The 17,686-nt window shown below is 38.8% G+C and overlaps 1 protein-coding gene across 2 annotated transcripts; it reads left to right on the top strand.

Moving 5' to 3' along the window:
* Positions 1–90: 90 nt before the first annotated feature.
* LOC133305317 (oligouridylate-binding protein 1-like) lies at positions 91–15,428 on the top strand. Of its 2 annotated transcripts, none has more exons than XM_061505491.1 (12): positions 91–389; positions 806–867; positions 1,143–1,245; positions 1,470–1,546; positions 1,624–1,685; positions 1,790–1,877; positions 2,028–2,103; positions 2,221–2,251; positions 13,527–13,646; positions 14,102–14,187; positions 14,452–14,625; positions 14,934–15,428. In XM_061505491.1, exons 1-12 carry the CDS (start codon positions 309–311, stop codon positions 15,210–15,212), a joined length of 1,239 nt encoding a protein of 412 aa, XP_061361475.1. In that variant the 5' UTR covers positions 91–308; the 3' UTR covers positions 15,213–15,428. The 2 variants fall into 2 exon arrangements, with proteins under 2 accessions (XP_061361475.1, XP_061361476.1); XM_061505492.1 differs by having other exon boundaries at positions 14,105–14,187.
* The last annotated feature ends 2,258 nt before the right edge of the window (positions 15,429–17,686 follow it).

A 17,686-nucleotide genomic window follows, 5' to 3' on the forward strand; every position in this document is an offset into this window, starting at 1 on the left:
ACTTTTTTAGCTGTAAGTGGATTCTCCCCGTAATAATAATAATAATATCATTATTTTTAGAAGATCGTCTCTTTTAACTTGAGACTCAGTCCCTCGAAGGCTCGAACCCAATATCATCTTCTTCGTCTTTCCTTTGTCTGTCTTCCATCCCTTGCCCCTCTGTTTCGAGGGTTTTTCTTTTTTTTCTTTTTTCTTTTCTTTTTTCTTTTGTCTTTTGTCTTGTATTTTAGTTTTGATTGTATTCAGTTTCCTTTGTAATTTGTATCCCCATTTCATCTTCCTCTGTAATCCTAACCCTAGAATTGAAGATGCAGCAACAGAGGTTAAGACAGCATGCCATGATGCAGCCCTCTCTTTACCATCACCCTGCTCTTCTTACTTCCCCTCAGGTTCCTCTTTCGCCTTGCTTCCTATTATTTTCTCTTATTTATCATTTTTTTTCTTCCATGCTACTTATGCTGATGTTTTCTCCTTCATTTCCTCCCAATATCTATCGTGTTATCTTCGTGATTACTCTTTGCACTTCAATTTCCCGCTAATTGATCAACCGGAGTTTTTTTATTGGATATGTGTGAATCACCCTACAATTTTGATTTCTTGTTTACGATAAAAAATAAAATAAGATTGTACTGGTTCGAATTCATCTTGTCGTTTTGGTGCTTGTTTATTAGTTGAAACTCTAGGTGTCTCTGTGATTCAGCATGTGCGTTTTGTTTGATTTGATTAGTTGAGACTTGAGAGGAGAGTGGATAATTTTGCTTTTAGGAGTTCTTTTTCCTTTGTTTTTTACATTTTTATTTTGCAGATAGAGCCTATCTTGAGTGGAAATCTGCCTCCTGGCTTTGATTCGAGTACATGCCGCAGTGTGTGAGTGTTAGTAGACATTTTATTTTGATTTTTTTTAATAAATTTCTTCAACTGTTCTTTGGTTATTTTGATTTAGTCATTTTTCCCGGTTTAGCTGCCTTAAGTGACTTGTTGACTTCTTTTCCTCTATGATAATCTTTAGCATGAATTGTTCTCTAAGTTTTCTATTGTTTTCTGTTTTTTATAGTTGGCGAACTCAATTCCTGTATAGTCTTAATAAGTTTTTCTTTACTTTTTTGCATTTTAAATTTCTAATCACTTTTGACGAAATGCAGTTATGTAGGCAACATTCATCCTCAGGTTACAGAATCCCTTCTTCAAGAGCTTTTTTCAAGTGTAGGCGCCCTTGAAGGATGCAAGCTTATTCGGAAAGAGAAGGTCAGCTTTGTTTAAAATGATCTCTCTAAACAGAAAATAAAGTGAAAAATTACTAATGTATGATAGAGTTCATGTTTCCTGTTAGCTGCGGCAGATAAAAGTAGTTTATTGACCAAAAAATCTTTGGCTAGGCAATATTATATTAAGTTTTGTATGCTATATGCTTCTTCTTGTGTCATCTCAATCGTCATGACCTGCTTTTTATTGTCATCTGCATTCTGCAGTCATCCTATGGCTTTGTGGACTACTTTGATCGAAGTTCAGCTGCATTTGCTATTGTAACTCTTAATGGGATGAATATGTATGTGGGATCTCAATTTGAGTCGTGGCACAACTTTTAGTAGTTTCGTATTTTAATTGTTAATATGTTGTCTTCAGTTTTGGGCAGATTATTAAAGTTAACTGGGCTTATGCTAGCAGCCAGAGAGAGGATACGTCAGGTTATATTTTTGCTAACTATGTACCTTTTTTAGGTCATTTTGCTGTGCCTTATTCTGTGGAAATGGAATGACAACTTTACCTTTTTCTCATCACTTGGATTCAGGTCATTTTAATGTTTTTGTTGGTGACCTTAGTCCTGAGGTTACAGACGCAACATTGTATGCTTGCTTTTCTGTATATCCTACTTGTTCGTAAGTTTTTCTAGCTCTTTCTATTTTTCTTTTATCATTTTTATTTTGTTATCAGAGTTTACTAGAAATATTTTGTTAGAAGTACAGGTTTACAACTGAATGTATATCTGAATTCATAGTTTCATGACACTTACGATACATTGATTACAGAGATGCGAGGGTAATGTGGGATCAGAAGACAGGTCGTTCAAGGGGATTTGGATTTGTTTCTTTTCGGAATCAGCAGGCATGAAATTATCACTTAATTTTTCCCATATGTTCTCTTACTTTACAGTCTTTGGCATTTTTTGTGTGTTGCCATGCTAATGGTAGGGTGTCTTGGTTTTGTGAATCAATTTATCAGGATGCCCAAAGTGCCATAAATGATTTAACTGGTAAGATATTTTAATTTCGTAAATGCTGGTTTTTCATATTTAACATTCTCCATGTAATGAATGAATGTTTCAGAATATTGTTGAAGTACATATATTTTAGTATAATCTTTGACAATACCATATGATTTATATTTAACTTTATAGTAAAATACTAAAATGTATTCAAATACTGTGAAGAAGCCATAGATGAGGGGGAGAGTGAGAGTGAGAGAGTGTTTGAGGAATCTGAATCTGTATATTGTAATAATGAATCAAGATACAAGGCACTCTAATATATAGAGTGAGATAGCTGACTCAGCTAATGAGTCAGATCTAATAAACTAACAGACTTGAAAACTAACACAGAAATAATCTGATACACCCAATACACTAAGCAAATGCTACTACAGTTACAGCAACACAATAAGCAAAGAAGCTATACATATACATCTAATACACCCCCGCAAACTCAGGGATCTTGAGGCATGGAATCAAGAACCCTGAGTTTGGTCCTCAATTCTGCAAAACGAGCAGAGGTAGAGCTTTAGTGAGTGTCTGCAATCTGATTAGAGGCAGGAGTATGAGAGACACTGAGATCGCCAGCAAGGACCCTTTCTCTGACAAAAAATATATCCAGCTCCATATGCTTTGTTCTGGCGTGCAGAACAGGGTTGTGAGTGAGAGATACAGTGCTCAGATTATCACAGCATACACGAGGAGGATCAAAAGGGACTTGCAACTCTCGAAGAAGTGACTGAATCCATTGAATTTCAGCACATGTAAGAGATAAAGTTCGGTACTCTGCTTCTGTAGTTGACCTTGCCACCAAAGTTTGTTTCTTAGACTACCATGAAACAAGATTAGGACCCAAGAAGACAACAACTCTTGATGTTGAACGCCCGTCATCAGTAATCAGGATCACTTGTCCAATTTGAATCACAAAAGGCTGAGAGAGAAAGAGTGTTGTAGGTCTGCCCGTTGGAGAACAAGGCCAATGGAGATGGTGCCTTTGAGGTATCTTTATATTCTTTTGACTATCTTCCAGTGATCATCTAAAGGTTGTCCTATAAAATTGACAAACCTTGATGACAGCATAATTGATTTCAAGGCGAGTGATGGTTGCATATTGAAGAGCACCCACCACTGATCTGTAAAGCTATGGATCAGAGAAATAATTTGACCCAAACCTGGACAGCTTACAACTTGAGGGCATTGGAGAGTATATCCTTTTTGCTTCATGCATATCAGCTCTAGCTAGTAAGTCTCGGATATATATATTTAGACTGGGACATAATTAAACCACTAGAAGAATGAGGTTTGACTTCAACACCAAGAAAATAGTCTAGATTGCCAAGGTCCTTTAAGGCAAACTGAGAGTGCAATTGAGTAATGAGTTGCTGGATATATGAAGAATTAGTTCCGGTCACATTCCACATAAACTAGAATATATGTTCAGTGAGATAATGTCTGAGATGAATAAAGAAGGGTCACAACAACTGGAATTAAAGCCAAACAGCAGCAAAGCATTTTTTCAGCTTATCAAACCAGGCTCTAGGTGCCTGTTTTAGACCATATAGAGCTTTGTTGAGCTTGCAAACTGATAGAACTCTTCTTAAGGTGTATAGTAGAAAGCGTCACAGGGGATCAAATCCTAATGCTGACTCACAGGAGAGAGGGAATATCATAGCTGTTGGTGCTGAGGCCGGTGAGAATTCGGTTAGGGAGAGAGAAGTTGGTGTGTTGCATGGGGCTGAGGCGTGAAAGTGCATCACAAGTAGTTATATAAACGGGAAAATAAAAGGATGAAGGAGGCTGGAAATTTGGGAGTTCTTTTGGAGGGATCAGTGCCTCTTATTAGCACTGAACCAGCTTGGGAAATTATTGTAATTGGTGGTTGTTTTTGTGCTTGCGTTTAACTTGTTTCAGTCTTAAACAGTATTTTGTTATTGTAATTTTTGCTTGATAATATACAGAAAATCCAGTATTCTGGGCCAAAACCCTGTGTTGTGCGTATTACTCTGACCTATTATATTACAATTCTATCAACTGGTATCAGAGCACTCCGATCCTTGGGGTGCTTTGAATGGTTGTTACTCGCAACATGGACAATCGTTTGGAGATCGTGGAGGAACGCTTACGGAGAATCGAGACTTTAGCTGAAGAGCGTCACGAACAAAGTGACCAACGGCTAAATGAGATTTTAGCCTTGTTACAACGTCATCCTCGCCATCGAGTTCGAGTTGATGGGGATGGCAACCCGCGTCGAGGTCGCTCTCGCCGAAGGAGCACGGAATCCACAGATTCTGACTGGAGAAACCCACTCGCAGGTACACGTGGGGGAGGACCTTCGCGTCAGCCCAGATTGGAACTCCCTCGATTTTCTGGGGATGATGTGTTCTCTTGGGTGACCAGGGTGGAACGATACTTTCTGGTCAATGCAATCCCAGAAAGAGCAAGGATTGACGCTGTCATGATCGTCTTGGATGGTCCAGCGTTAAATTGGTTCTTCGTTTGGGAGCGTGGCAACCCCAACGCGTCTTGGGAAGATTTTCGAATGGATGTTATGGACCGATTCCAATTGGAGCTAACTGGGAGTCCCTACCAGGAATTGATGAGTCTGAAGCAGACGGGTAGCGTTGCAAGCTTTAGGGCTGAATTTGAGAGAATAATCAGCCCTATTCAATATGCAGATGAGGCTATGCTTAAGGAGATCTGGTTGCATGGGGTTCATAGCAGTCTGCGCACTGAGCTGATGCAAGCCAATATAGTATCATTATCTGACTTGATGAGGAAGACGATGAGTTTGGAGAGAAGAAATTTTTCGTGGGCTAGTGATGGGCTGGGTTCGTGGGGTGCTGGAAAGACAAGTGTAGTGGGCCGCTCCAATCAGCCCATCAAAGGGTTCTTTAACGCGTCACATGCCAAGGGCATGGCCACTAATGCCACGTCCATGACAGGTGTCGGTCATCAAGTTTCCCCCACCATTCAAAACGACACGCGTTCTGGTCACACAAACCCTACCCGTTCTCATAACGTGGGCAGTGAGGGAGCAACACGAACCATGGAAGCTTCTGGTTCTGGTAGCAACCTGGTTGGTGGAGGTGGACGGCTCAGCCAGGCGGAACTTCACGATCGAAGTCGCTTGGGTCTCTGTTTCAAGTGTGGAGAGAAGTGGGACCGCAACCACCGCTGCCGGAACGCCCATCTCCGATTGTTGGTCATCGAAGAAGATGAGGAGTTGACCGATCCAGAAATTCCTTCGCCCATGGAGACGCGCGAAGAGATTTTGCAACCGGTTGAAGAATCCCAGCCCATTGAAGCTGCACTCTTACAGCTCTCCATCTACAGTGTCTTAGGGCTTTCTTCAAACCAAAGTATGCAGATGTGGGGAACGGTGAACGGCGAGAAAGTGACGACGTTGGTTGACAGTGGTGCGACTCATAATTTTATCAATCGTCAGGTGGCTGAACGATTGAAACTCACCATTGAAGATTCATATAGTTTTAAGGTGGTGCTTGGCAACGGTCACAAGGTGGGCAGCCAAGGTGTGTGCCGTCAAGTTCCGTTGCAGATTCAGGAGTTTCAAACGACATTAGATTTGTTCGTCTTTGATTTGGGTGGTGCAGAGGTAATTTTGGGCATGGAGTGGCTGAGGAACTTGGGGGAGATCACAGCTGACTTCAACAAACTCACGTTGAAGTTTAATGATGGGGAAAATGCGACGGTACTTCACGGAGATCTTGCTCTGTCACGCAAAGGAGCTTGGTCCTCTCTTCGTTCAATGGTGAAGACGTTAAAGGACAGTGGTCAAGGGTGTGTTGTTGGGCCTCAGTGGATTCAAGGAGAATCAACAATCATGCCAGTTGATTGGGCTGAGCTTTCACTACTGCTGAAGGAGTTTGATGACATCTTTCAGCAACCACAGGGCCTACCTCCTCACAGACGGCACGATCATGCAATTGAGTTGAAAGCAGGGAGTGGAGTGCCAAACATACGGCCTTACAGGTATCCCTACTACCAAAAGTCCTTGATTGAGTCACTGGTTTCTGAGTTGCTCACTGCAGGGATGATAAGACCAAGCATCAGCCCTTACTCGAGCCCAGTCATTTTAGTACGCAAGAAGGACGGCAGTTGGAGAGTTTGCGTGGATTATAGGGCCCTCAACAAACTCATTGTGCCGAACAAGTTCCCAATTCCGGTGATTGAAGAACTTTTGGATGAGTTAGGTGGCTCCAAGGTTTTCTCCAAACTTGATCTTAAGTCAGGGTATCACCAAATTAGAATGCGGAAAGAGGACATACCCAAGACGGCTTTTCGAACCCACGAGGGACATTACGAGTACTTGGTGATGCCCTTTGGGCTCACCAATGCTCCTTCAACCTTCCAATCACTGATGAATGAGATATTAAAGCCTCATTTGCGCAAGTTTGTGCTGGTTTTCTTCGATGATATTTTAATCTCCAGCCACAGTCTGGTTGAGCATCTCCAGCATCTCCGGTGTGTTTTGGGTATTTTGAGACAACATAGTCTTGTGGAAAATAGAAAGAAGTGTAGCTTCGGGCAGTTGCAAATTGAATACCTCGGCCATTTAATCTCAGAGGAGGGTGTAAAAGCTGATCCTTCCAAGATTGCAGCCATGTCTCAATGGCCTAGTCCTACAACATTGAAAGAGCTGAGAGGGTTTTTGGGATTAACGGGCTACTATCGGAAGTTTGTTCAAGGGTATGGTCAGATTGCGAAGCCCTTAACTGACCTATTAAGAAAGGATGCTTTCCTTTGGAGTAAGGAAGCTCAGTCGGCATTTGAGCTGTTAAAGAGTGCCATGTGCTCCGTTCCAGTCCTAGCAATGCCAGACTTTGGTAAAACGTTTACTGTGGTCACTGACGCATCAGGAAAAGGGATGGGAGTAGTGCTTACTCAGGGGGATCGTCCACTCAGTTATATCAGCCAGGCTTTCTCTTCACGTGCGTTGGAAAAATCAGTTTACGAAAAAGAGTTAATGGCAATTGTGTTTGCCGTTCAAAAGTGGAGACCATACTTATTGGGTCGCCATTTCATTATCAAAACTGATCAAAAAAGCTTAAAGTTCTTGACTGACCAACGAATGCTGGGAGAGGAACAGCAGAAATGGGTATCCAAGCTTCTAGGATACGATTTTGAGATTCAGTACCAACCGGGTAGGGAGAATAAAGTTGCAGATGCCTTGTCCCGGAATCTGCATTGTTTCTCCCTCTCTTGTGTGGATGCTAGCAAATATGAAGTGCTGGAGCAAGAATTACAAGCAGACATCAGAATGAGAGGAATTATTCAAGACTTGGTCATCAACCCTCAATCACACGCTGGGTTCAGCCTCAATGGAGGCCGTTTATTTCACCAAGGCAGATTGGTATTGGCAAAAAACTCCAATTTTATTCCAATGGTACTGCATGAATTTCATGATTCCTATGTTGGTGGCCATTCTGGATTCTTGAGGACTCTGAAAAGAATCAACAACTTGGTGTATTGGGAAGGTATGAACAAGAAGATTAAGGAGTATGTGGCCGCTTGTTCTGTGTGTCAACAAAATAAAGTGTCGACATTATCTCCTGCAGGGCTGCTCCAACCCCTGCCCATTCCTACCTGTGCCTGGACTGAATTGTCGATGGATTTTATTGGAGGACTACCAAAGGCTCAAGGTTTTGACACGATTTTCGTGGTAGTAGACCGCCTTTCTAAGTATGCCCATTTTATTCCCCTTAAGCATCCTTATACAGCCAAGGTAGTTGCTCTTTTGTTCATCAAAGAAGTAGTTAAATTACATGGATTCCCAACATCCGTTGTCAGTGATAGGGACAGAGTTTTTCTTAGCTCTTTTTGGTCAGAGTTGTTCCGTTGTAGTGGCACCAAATTGAAATATAGCACATCTTATCACCCACAGTCCAATGGCCAAACGGAGGTAGTTAACCGTTGTTTGGAAGATTATTTAAGGTGTTTTTGTTCGCCTAAACCCAACACTTGGCCATCCTGGTTGCATTGGGCAGAGTTTTGGTACAACACTACCTTCAAGACTGCCACGGGTACCAGCCCATTCAAGGCAGCGTATGGATGCGAACCTCCTACTCTGTTTCGGTCCAGCTTTGCTATATCTCCAATTGATGAAGTCTCCACAATGTTACAAGACCGGGACTTAATTTTACAAGAGTTACAACAGCATCTTGTGGTTGCTCAAGGTAGAATGAAAGCTCAATCAGATCAGCATAGGAGACACGTGGAATTTGCAGTAGGTGACATGGTCTTTCTCAAGCTTCAACCGTATCGTCTACGATCGTTGGCAAAAAAATTGAATGAGAAGCTTAGTCCTAGATTTTATGGACCCTACGAAGTGGTGGAGCGAATTGGTGCTGTAGCATATCGATTATTGTTACCAGTGGAATGCAAGGTCCACAATGTCTTTCATGTTTCACTTCTTAAAAAGGCTATCTCACCCACTGACACCATACAGCCTCTTCCTCCTATGCTGAATGAGGAGTGGGAGCTCAGTGTTCAGCCAGAAGCTGTCTTACAATGGCGACAAAATTCCATGGGTCGTGTGGAAGTTTTGATTAAGTGGTTAAAGCTTCCTTCCTTTGAAAATTCTTGGGAAGATTCAGCTCAAATTGATTTCCAATTTCCTGCATTTCACCTTGGGGACAAGGTGAAGGTTTTGGGGGGGAGTATTGATAGAACTCTTCTTAAGGTGTATAGTAGAAAGCGTCACAGGGGATCAAATCCTAATGCTGACTCACAGGAGAGAGGGAATATCATAGTTGTTGGTGCTGAGGCTGGTGAGAATTCGGTTAGGGAGAGAGAAGTTGGTGTGTTGCATGGGGCTGAGGCGTGAAAGTGCATCACAAGTAGTTATATAAACGGGAAAATAAAGGGATGAAGGAGGCTGGAAATTTGGGAGTTCTTTGGGAGGGATCAGTGTCTCTTATTAGCACTGAACCAGCTTGGGAAATTATTGTAATTGGTGGTTGTTTTTGTGCTCGCGTTTAACTTGTTTCAGTCTTAAACAGTATTTTGTTATTGTAATTTTTGCTTGATAATATACAGAAAATCCAGTATTCTGGGCCAAAACCCTGTGTTGTGCGTATTACTCTGACCTATTATATTACAATTCTACCACAAACTAAACTCTTATTTGCACTTTCAAACCCTGGAGGCTGACTCATGTAAACAACCTCTTGCAAATCTCCATTAAGAAAGCATTATTTATATCTAGCTGCCTAATAGACCAAGAGTGAGTGAGAGCTAAAGTTAGCATTATCCAAATAGTGTCTGGCCTGACCACAGGAGAAAAGGTTTCATTGTAGTCAAATCCCTCTTGATGAAAACCTTTGGCTACAAGCCTGGCCTTGTATTTGTTTACTGTACCATCTGGATTTTCCTTGACTTTAAAAACCCATTTACTGCGAATAGCCTTCCTGTTTGGTGGTAGATCAACAAGGGTCCAAGTATTGTTAGACATGAGAGCATTATATTCAAGTTTCATGGCATCTAGCCAAGGTGGGCTGGCCAAAGCCTGTTTCACAGTCGACGGTTCAACATGAGTAAGTAAATGGCCAGTGACTTGGATTTGGTGACAATGGATCGAGTAGGTGACATATCTCTTACAATATTGGAGGGCACATACTCAGAAGGTGAAGAGGATGATGCAGTAATTGGAGAATAGGATTTTGAATTATAAGCAAAAGAAGAAGAAGAAGAATCAGAAGGAATCTGCACTGATGTGGCAGGAGTAGAAGGAGTAGAGTCTCACTGTGTGTGTGTGACTCTAAAGGAGGATCAGATGAAGAAACAGATATAGATGGAGATGGTGAAGGAGAATGAAATAACTGAGGCTGATGTGGAGATGAAACAGTAGGAGTAGAAGTGGATGGATCATGTTGTGGGGTTAAGTCTAATGCTCTTGTATGAGAGGGATGCGGTAAAATGGGAATTTGAGCAGAAATAGGGATAACAGGTGGAGTATCATCCTTAGTGTGTGTCCAAGAAGAGTAAGGAAATCTGTAGTCATTGAATAAAACATCTTTTGAGATGTAAATTCTGCCTTGTTGTCTTAAGCTAACATAACCTTTGTGACTGGTGGAATATCCAAGAAATAAGCATTCTTGAGAATGAAACTCAAGCTTATGTCTATTATAGGGTCTCAAGAATGGAAAATAGGCTCATCCAAAGACTGATAGTCTGGATTTTGCTTATGCAGTTTAGTGAAGGGAACACCAGAATTTAGGGAGGCAGTTGGGAGTCTATTGATGAGATACACAGTTGAAAGGAAAACATAATCCCAGAATTTTAAAGGTAATGAGGCATGAGACAGTAGAGTCGGACCCAATTCAACAATATGACGATGTTTGCGCTGAACAACCCCATTTTGATAATGAGTGTGAGGACATGCAAGTCCATGATTAATAGCATGATGTTTGAGGTAATCAGTAAAAAGACCTAAACTCCCCACCCCAATCTGTTTGCAAAGATTTAATAGGAAGCTGAAATTGTGTTGTTATCATTGAATGAAATTGTTTGAAGACAGTGAGAGCATCAGACTTTTGTTTTAAAAGGTATATCCAGGTGTAACGAGTATTAGCATCAACAAAAGAGATGTAATAAGTGTATCCCAAGGTTGATTTAAAAGATGCAGGCCCCCAAAGATCATTATAGATTAAAGCAAAAGGTGTGTCATATTCAGTCAATGAAATAGATGAGGGAAGTCTATGTGCCTTTCCAATACAGCAAGAGGAATAGAAATCACTGACAATTTTATTCGATGTAGGTATATTACAAGAATGAAGGACATTTTTCAAGGTTACATGACTGGGGTGTCCTAAACAACAATGCCATAGAAAATATGTAGAATTAGAAGGTATACAAGACTAATCAACAAAATTACAAGGCTGATCAACAAAATTACTACCACTTTGAACATTATTACAGAGAGGAATAACACTAGAATTAATGGTGTTTGGACTTGAATGAGTGGAATGAGCAGAATGTGCAGGATTCTGAGGAAGTGTGATGTCTGAGAAACGATACAGACCATCATCGCCAAGCACTCCTTTAAGAAGAATATTATGAGAGTCCTGCGATTTAACAAAGCAAACATTTAGATGAAACTCTAAGTAAACACAGTTGTCTCTAGCAAATTGATTAACACTTTGGAGGTTTTTCATTATAGAAGGAATTAACAAGAGATTTTTAAGATGCAATTGCTTATTAGAATCATATGGAGAGACAAAGTGAGAAGAACCAATAGCTTTAATGGCCAAACCTTGCCCGTTACCAATGATGATTTGATCAGAACCACTTAGCTGTTGGCTCTGAAGCAGATTCATCGAGTTGGCAGTGACATGATGTGATGCACCCGAGTCAGGAAACGACTCGATTGCAGGAGGAGTGGTAGGAGTTGGAAGAAGACCAGGTTGAGCTGCCACCATAGCCTGAGGTGCAGTAGAAATATGCCTAACATACTGATAAGAGCGTTGCTGATTCAATGGAGGCTGTCTTTGAGTGAAGAATTGATGGTTTGATGGAGCTTCTGGAGGTGGAAGGCTGGGTACAAAGTCTTCATCAAAACGGTAGTCTTCACATCGTGACCGTACTTGTGGCTTAGCTAGCAGTATACATGCAATCTGTTTTCACGCCCTCTACCTCTGTTGGATCTTCCATTAAATCGTCCTTGTCCTCTATTCGAACCATTGGAACGTAAGGCATCATCAAATCCTGACTGTTGCGATGTCTGACCAGTGCTTTGTTTCTGATTCTCTAAAACAGGGGCGAACAGAGCATTATTTGAAGTAGTGTTGCTCTGTTTCTGAGCTACATTCACTGTTGCTGATTCGAGGATAGCTTCGCTCTGTTTGAGGAGCATCTGTTCATGAGTCATGAGCTCAATAGCTAGATCTTCAATCGAGTAAGGGTTTTCTCTTCCATATACAGTAGTAACAAAGGCGTTGTATTCGACTGGAAGGCCTTCGAGTATATAATCAGTTCGATCCTCATTTGTCAATGGATTTCCTATGGCCTTGAGTGAATCATATAAACTCTTTATTTGCGTCAAGTATTCTTTTACAGATCTATTAACTTTCTTGATGGATCTGAGTTCAGAACGTAACTGACGAGATCTTGACTTCATCACTCCATGAAAGAGCTTGTGAATTTTGTCCCAAGCTTCGTTAGCATACTTCACTCCAAGAATCTCGTTCACAACAGATTCTGAGATAGTAGATTTGAGCCACGACGAAAGCATCGAGTCTTGTCTGATCCATTGAACATATGTTGGATTCTGGATCTCGTTCAGTCAATCTTCCTCTGTTTCGTACTGAACTGGAATTTTTGAATTCACCAGATTACGATGAAGCTGGTGTGAAGTAATGATTGGTTCAATTATCTGATTCCAGAACAGATAATTATCCTCAGTGAGCTTAACAATGATTTGGTGATTGAAGAGAAGTGGTGCACGATTCTCCATTAATGTTGAATCTCTCTTCGATCTTGAAAAAGTTGTAGCGTTGTTACCGGATGAAGCGTTGTTGTCAGATTCTGACGCGGAAGACATAGTGAGTACGAAAATGGATCAGGCCCACAGAACGAGAGCTCTGATACAATATTCAAATATTGTGAAGAAGCCATAGATGAGGGGAGAGCGAGAGTGAGAGAGAGAGTTTGAGGAATTTGAATCTGTATATTGTAATAATGAATCAAGATACAAGGCACTCTAATATATAGAGTGAGATAGCTGACTCTGGTAATGAGTCTGATCTAACAAACTAACAGACCTGAAAACAAACAGAGAAATAATCTGATACAACTATCACCCAATACACTAAGCAAATGCTACTACAGTTACAGCAACACAATAAGCAAAGAAGCTATACATATACATCTAATAAAATGTAATTTTTTTTTTAAAACTTGCAATACCATATCTTGCAGCAAGCTCTAACTAAAATCCTTCATTTTAATAGGAGTTATATGTGAAATTCAATTATACACGTGTGATCCCTATTCTATGTTTCAAACAAAATATTATAGAGTGATCTGATTATGGGAACCTAATTGGGTTGATATTTATGCTAAAGGATCAAATAACCACTTCCACTGGTTATTTGGTCCGTGAGCACAAATTTTGCTGTCATCAAGTCCCCGCCATTGTTAGTGATAATTTTCATGGGATGTTTGGGCCATTTAATTACCATTTTCATAATTTTCAGTTTATAGTTAATTACATTAGCTGCTTCACTTGTATCTGAAATTCTAGTATTTTTCCCTGACACTTCAGGAAAGTGGCTTGGAAGCAGACAGATTCGGTGTAATTGGGCTACAAAAGGGGCTAGTTCCAGTGATGAAAAGCAGAATTCAGATTCTAGAAGTGTCGTTGAGTTAACTAATGGAACATCTGGTGAGATTGAGTTTATTGTACTAAAATTCCATTTAGGGGGCTCCTCATTTTCTTTTTCTTTTTAAATTTATTTATTTATTTATTTTGGTTTGCAGTTTGCTTTAGAGGTCAATGAACTCTAGTTTCCATTGCCTGTTTCTTGAAAGCACCTATGAAGCTTAGAATAATTTCTGATGGAAACAGTTACTGATTCATTATTCTTAAAATATTTGAATTGAAAGAAAATTTAAAACCCATTGCTATCAGATATGAAAATGCACATCAAATATTAGCTTTTCAAGCTGCTGATATAATATTTTGGTTTATCTCCTATATGTACGTCATGATTGATATTTTTCAAATATTTATGTTTTGCACATATTTGGATATTTCCCACCAATTGATAATTGACCTGATTGTAGATTTTGCTTGGTGAACGATCTTTACTTCATGGTTGGATTGTTCTTTTATTGCAGAAGAAGGCCAGGAAATAACCAATGATGACACTCCAGAGAAGAATCCTCAATATACCACTGTTTATGTTGGCAATCTTGCTCCAGAGGCAAGGATTAGTTTTGTTTTCTGACAGTGTTTACCTTACTAGTTCTTCATATCTATCTAGAAGTACTTTTTCTTGCTATTTTAAATATGTGTAGTATAAACTAGTCGTATAGCTATGTGCATAGATGGGGAGTGCTTCACTGCTTCAGTACTATATTAGGCAGTTAGATTTGCAAGTTGTATAAAATTTGTATTGCAGAGTCCTGTAAATTAAGTTTTTGCTGAAATTGCTTTGTGGCAGTTCTCATAGGCTGTGAAACTGCAGGTTACTTCTGTTGATCTCCAGCATCATTTTCATGCCCTTGGTGCTGGAACTATTGGAGATGTTAGAGTACAAAGAGACAAAGGTTTTGGGTTTGTGAGATACAGTACACATGCGGAAGCAGCTCTTGCTATACAGATGGGTAATGCTCGGTTTCTGTTTGGCAAACCTATCAAGGTACATTGCTACTGTAAGATATTTATTTGTTGATAATTATATTATGTTGTATGTCCTATTGATATGACTGTGTTACTTAATGGCTTTTTGTTTAGAGGTGTTCGTCGTGGCATATTACCTGGGCACTACAACAAAAAAATGTGTCATTTTAAGGGATTTATTAAACTGGTTTTTGCTGTCTTCCTTTCTCAGAACCTGTTGTTCACAAAGATCTTACATCATATTCTCAACCATATATAATTTGAGCTTTTATAGTGCAAAGGCTCTAAAAAATGTTGTATCTAATCTTGTTAACTGATATTTTGTAGTGTTCATGGGGTAGCAAGCCTACTCCTCCAGGAACCGCCTCTACTCCTCTTCCCCCACCAACTTCTGCACATATGCCAGACTTTTCACTTGCCGGTCTTGCAGCATATGAACGCCAGATGGCTTTGACCAGAATGGGTGGCGCACATGCCCTTATGCATCATCAGCAGGGTCAGCATGCCCTAAAGCAAGCAGCCATGGGAATGGGTGCTTCTGGGGCTGCTTATGGTACGGGATTCCCTAGTGTTGCATCCTCCCAGCACCTAATGTACTATCAGTAAAATGTGTTGTGTAACTCCCTATGATATACAAGGGAGGATTAAAGTCTATTGAACCGCCAGAACGGTTCTACAATACCGTTAACTTCTTCCTCCCCTTGCCATACGGCTGCTCTTCTCACTTTCTCTTTCCATTTTTTTTTTTTCTTTTTCGCCTTTTGTGGGCTTATTTATGCTTGATACATTTGTATTACTACAAAATCTTAGCCATTGTGTGTATTGATGATTTGTCTTCTATTTTCTAATGGGAATGATTTTATGATTCGGTTGTCGTGATTGTAATGACGCCGTTAGCCTTGTTAGCGTGGACACCAGCTGTTTAATTTTAATTAGCCTTGTTATAGCTTTGATGTTTGGTTCTTATTAAACTAAATAGACTGAAGTAAACAATTATTTATATGTTTATCGATATTAACTAGAGCAACATTAATATAATAAAGTTCAATATGAGAATAATATTTACTCTATTATGCAAAGGGGGATGAGATGGGGGTTGTAATCCCAAATTATGTTAAGTTGTTAGTACCGTTCTTTCTTTGCTTTGTATTTCAAAGAAAAAAAAATATATGGCTCGAACCTTATATATTTACTTTAACATAGACTTTTTAAGGTATGATCTGATTTTTTGTAAAACTCTTGCTTAAAAAAACTGCCAATCAACCCCAAGGTGTGACACAGGTGCCCAAGAAGCCAACTATTGTGATTGAAAAATCATTGGTTTAAATTTTATATAATGAAGGAGATTAGTCTCATCCAAATTGATGCGAACACTCCTGAAAAAAAATAAAAATAAAAAATTACCGAATCACTTATGTTATAATCTTCAATATCTTTTTTTTTTAGTAATTTTTTTTTAGTAAATAATCCTCAGTATCTTTGATATGGCTATGTTTTTCATGTATCCTTCAGACTAAATGGTGATTTTATAAACTTATGTAATTATAAAAGACATTTTTTTTTTTTTTTTTTTCAGATGAATCTTTAGAATTATCACTGCTTAACTTCAATTTGTCTCTTTGAAATTTTACTTAAAAGTTTACTTTGTAATAAAACTTTTAAATATATCAATAAACTTATCTTCGAATAGATCAATAAATATTTGAATAGGATAATAGGCAATGTCTTCACCAAATACATCGCTTAAATTTGACTTGCTTACATGACATAACATTTTTTTTCTTTAAGATATGACTTTACCTTTTTAAAAGCATTGCTTAACCTTCCAAATTTATTTAAATACCTAATTTGTAATAAGATTTTAAAATAATCAAAGAAATGATAATATTATCATATTTAATTAAACTGGCCGGCTGGTTAGACCTAATAGGTTATTTAAGTGACTTGAAGTGTAATTCTTTTTTAGCTAAATATGTTTTTTAAAAAGATCTTTGTTAGCTAAACAGATTAAGTCTAATGTGAGTACTGAGTAAGGTGAAGGCTTCTTATGGGTCACGTGGCCTATATCTACCACTAACATGTATTAACGTTTCATGAATGCTATCATAGTCAGTCCATCGAAGAGTATCGTTAAAGCAAATTTAGATTTAAGGGGAATCCTATGCGTGACAATGTATTTACAATTTTTAAGTTATAAATAAGTGCATACTGTAAAATTTAATGAAAAATATATTGTTGCATATAAAATTTATCATGAACTTGAGTTTATAGTAACACTACTTTTTATTTAAAATTGTTTGCAGTTTATTAAATATTGAATTTTTCTTCAATTATTTAGATGAAATTCTTGCATTATAGAGTTTGGCACCTGTGCAAGAATTACATCATTAGGGGCATTCTATAATGCAAGAATTACACCTGTGCCATACTCATTCGTGGTTATTGACTGCAAACAATTTTAATGAGTAATATTAAAATTAACTGCAAACAATTTTTCTGTAGTGCAAGAATTACGTAGGTGCCACAAACGAGTACAGAACATGTGTAATTTTTGCATTATAGAATGCCCCTAATGATATTTATAAAAAATAAACAAAACTTCAACGAATGTTGTTTCGTTTTATACAGAGTTGATCTTGAAAACAGTGCCTAATATTTCACAAAATAGTCGCGAAGTTGATGAAAAATAAATTAATACTTGAGTAAATATCTTTTTGGGTCTCTAACAAAAAATACGGTCCCCACTTTAGTCCCTTACAAAAATAAATTAGTCAATTAGTCCTTAAAAAATTCAAAGTGGATCCATTTTAGTTCTTTTGAGGGACTAATATGGGTCTTCTTTAAATTTGTGAGGGGTGACGATTTCAACTAAATGGGTTCACTTTGAATTTGTTAGAGACTAACTGACTAATTTATTTTTGTAAGGGACTAAAATAAGGATCGTATTTTTTTGTTAGGGATCAAAAAATATATTTACTCTGAATACTTACACCTTAGATTATTCCCGTAATTAACACAAGTAATCTATCGTTGTGGTAGGAAATGTGAAAGCCATTGCATAAAATTTCGTTTTCTTCAAA

Source organism: Gastrolobium bilobum, unplaced genomic scaffold, assembly GCF_033153095.1.
Source record: "Gastrolobium bilobum isolate Gb01-03AN ecotype WA unplaced genomic scaffold, APGP_CSIRO_Gbil_v1 utg1221, whole genome shotgun sequence".
NCBI classification, from domain to species: domain Eukaryota; kingdom Viridiplantae; phylum Streptophyta; class Magnoliopsida; order Fabales; family Fabaceae; genus Gastrolobium; species Gastrolobium bilobum.

Bases quoted from the DNA above. Each gene is read 5' to 3' on its own strand.
- LOC133305317 (XM_061505491.1), top strand. From the start codon at position 309: ATGCAGCAACAGAGGTTAAGACAGCATGCCATGATGCAGCCCTCTCTT. The intron at 1,547-1,623 runs GTATGTGGGATC...TGTTGTCTTCAG, and splicing joins ACTCTTAATGGGATGAATAT to TTTTGGGCAGATTATTAAAG. The intron at 1,878-2,027 runs GTAAGTTTTTCT...CATTGATTACAG, and splicing joins TCTGTATATCCTACTTGTTC to AGATGCGAGGGTAATGTGGG.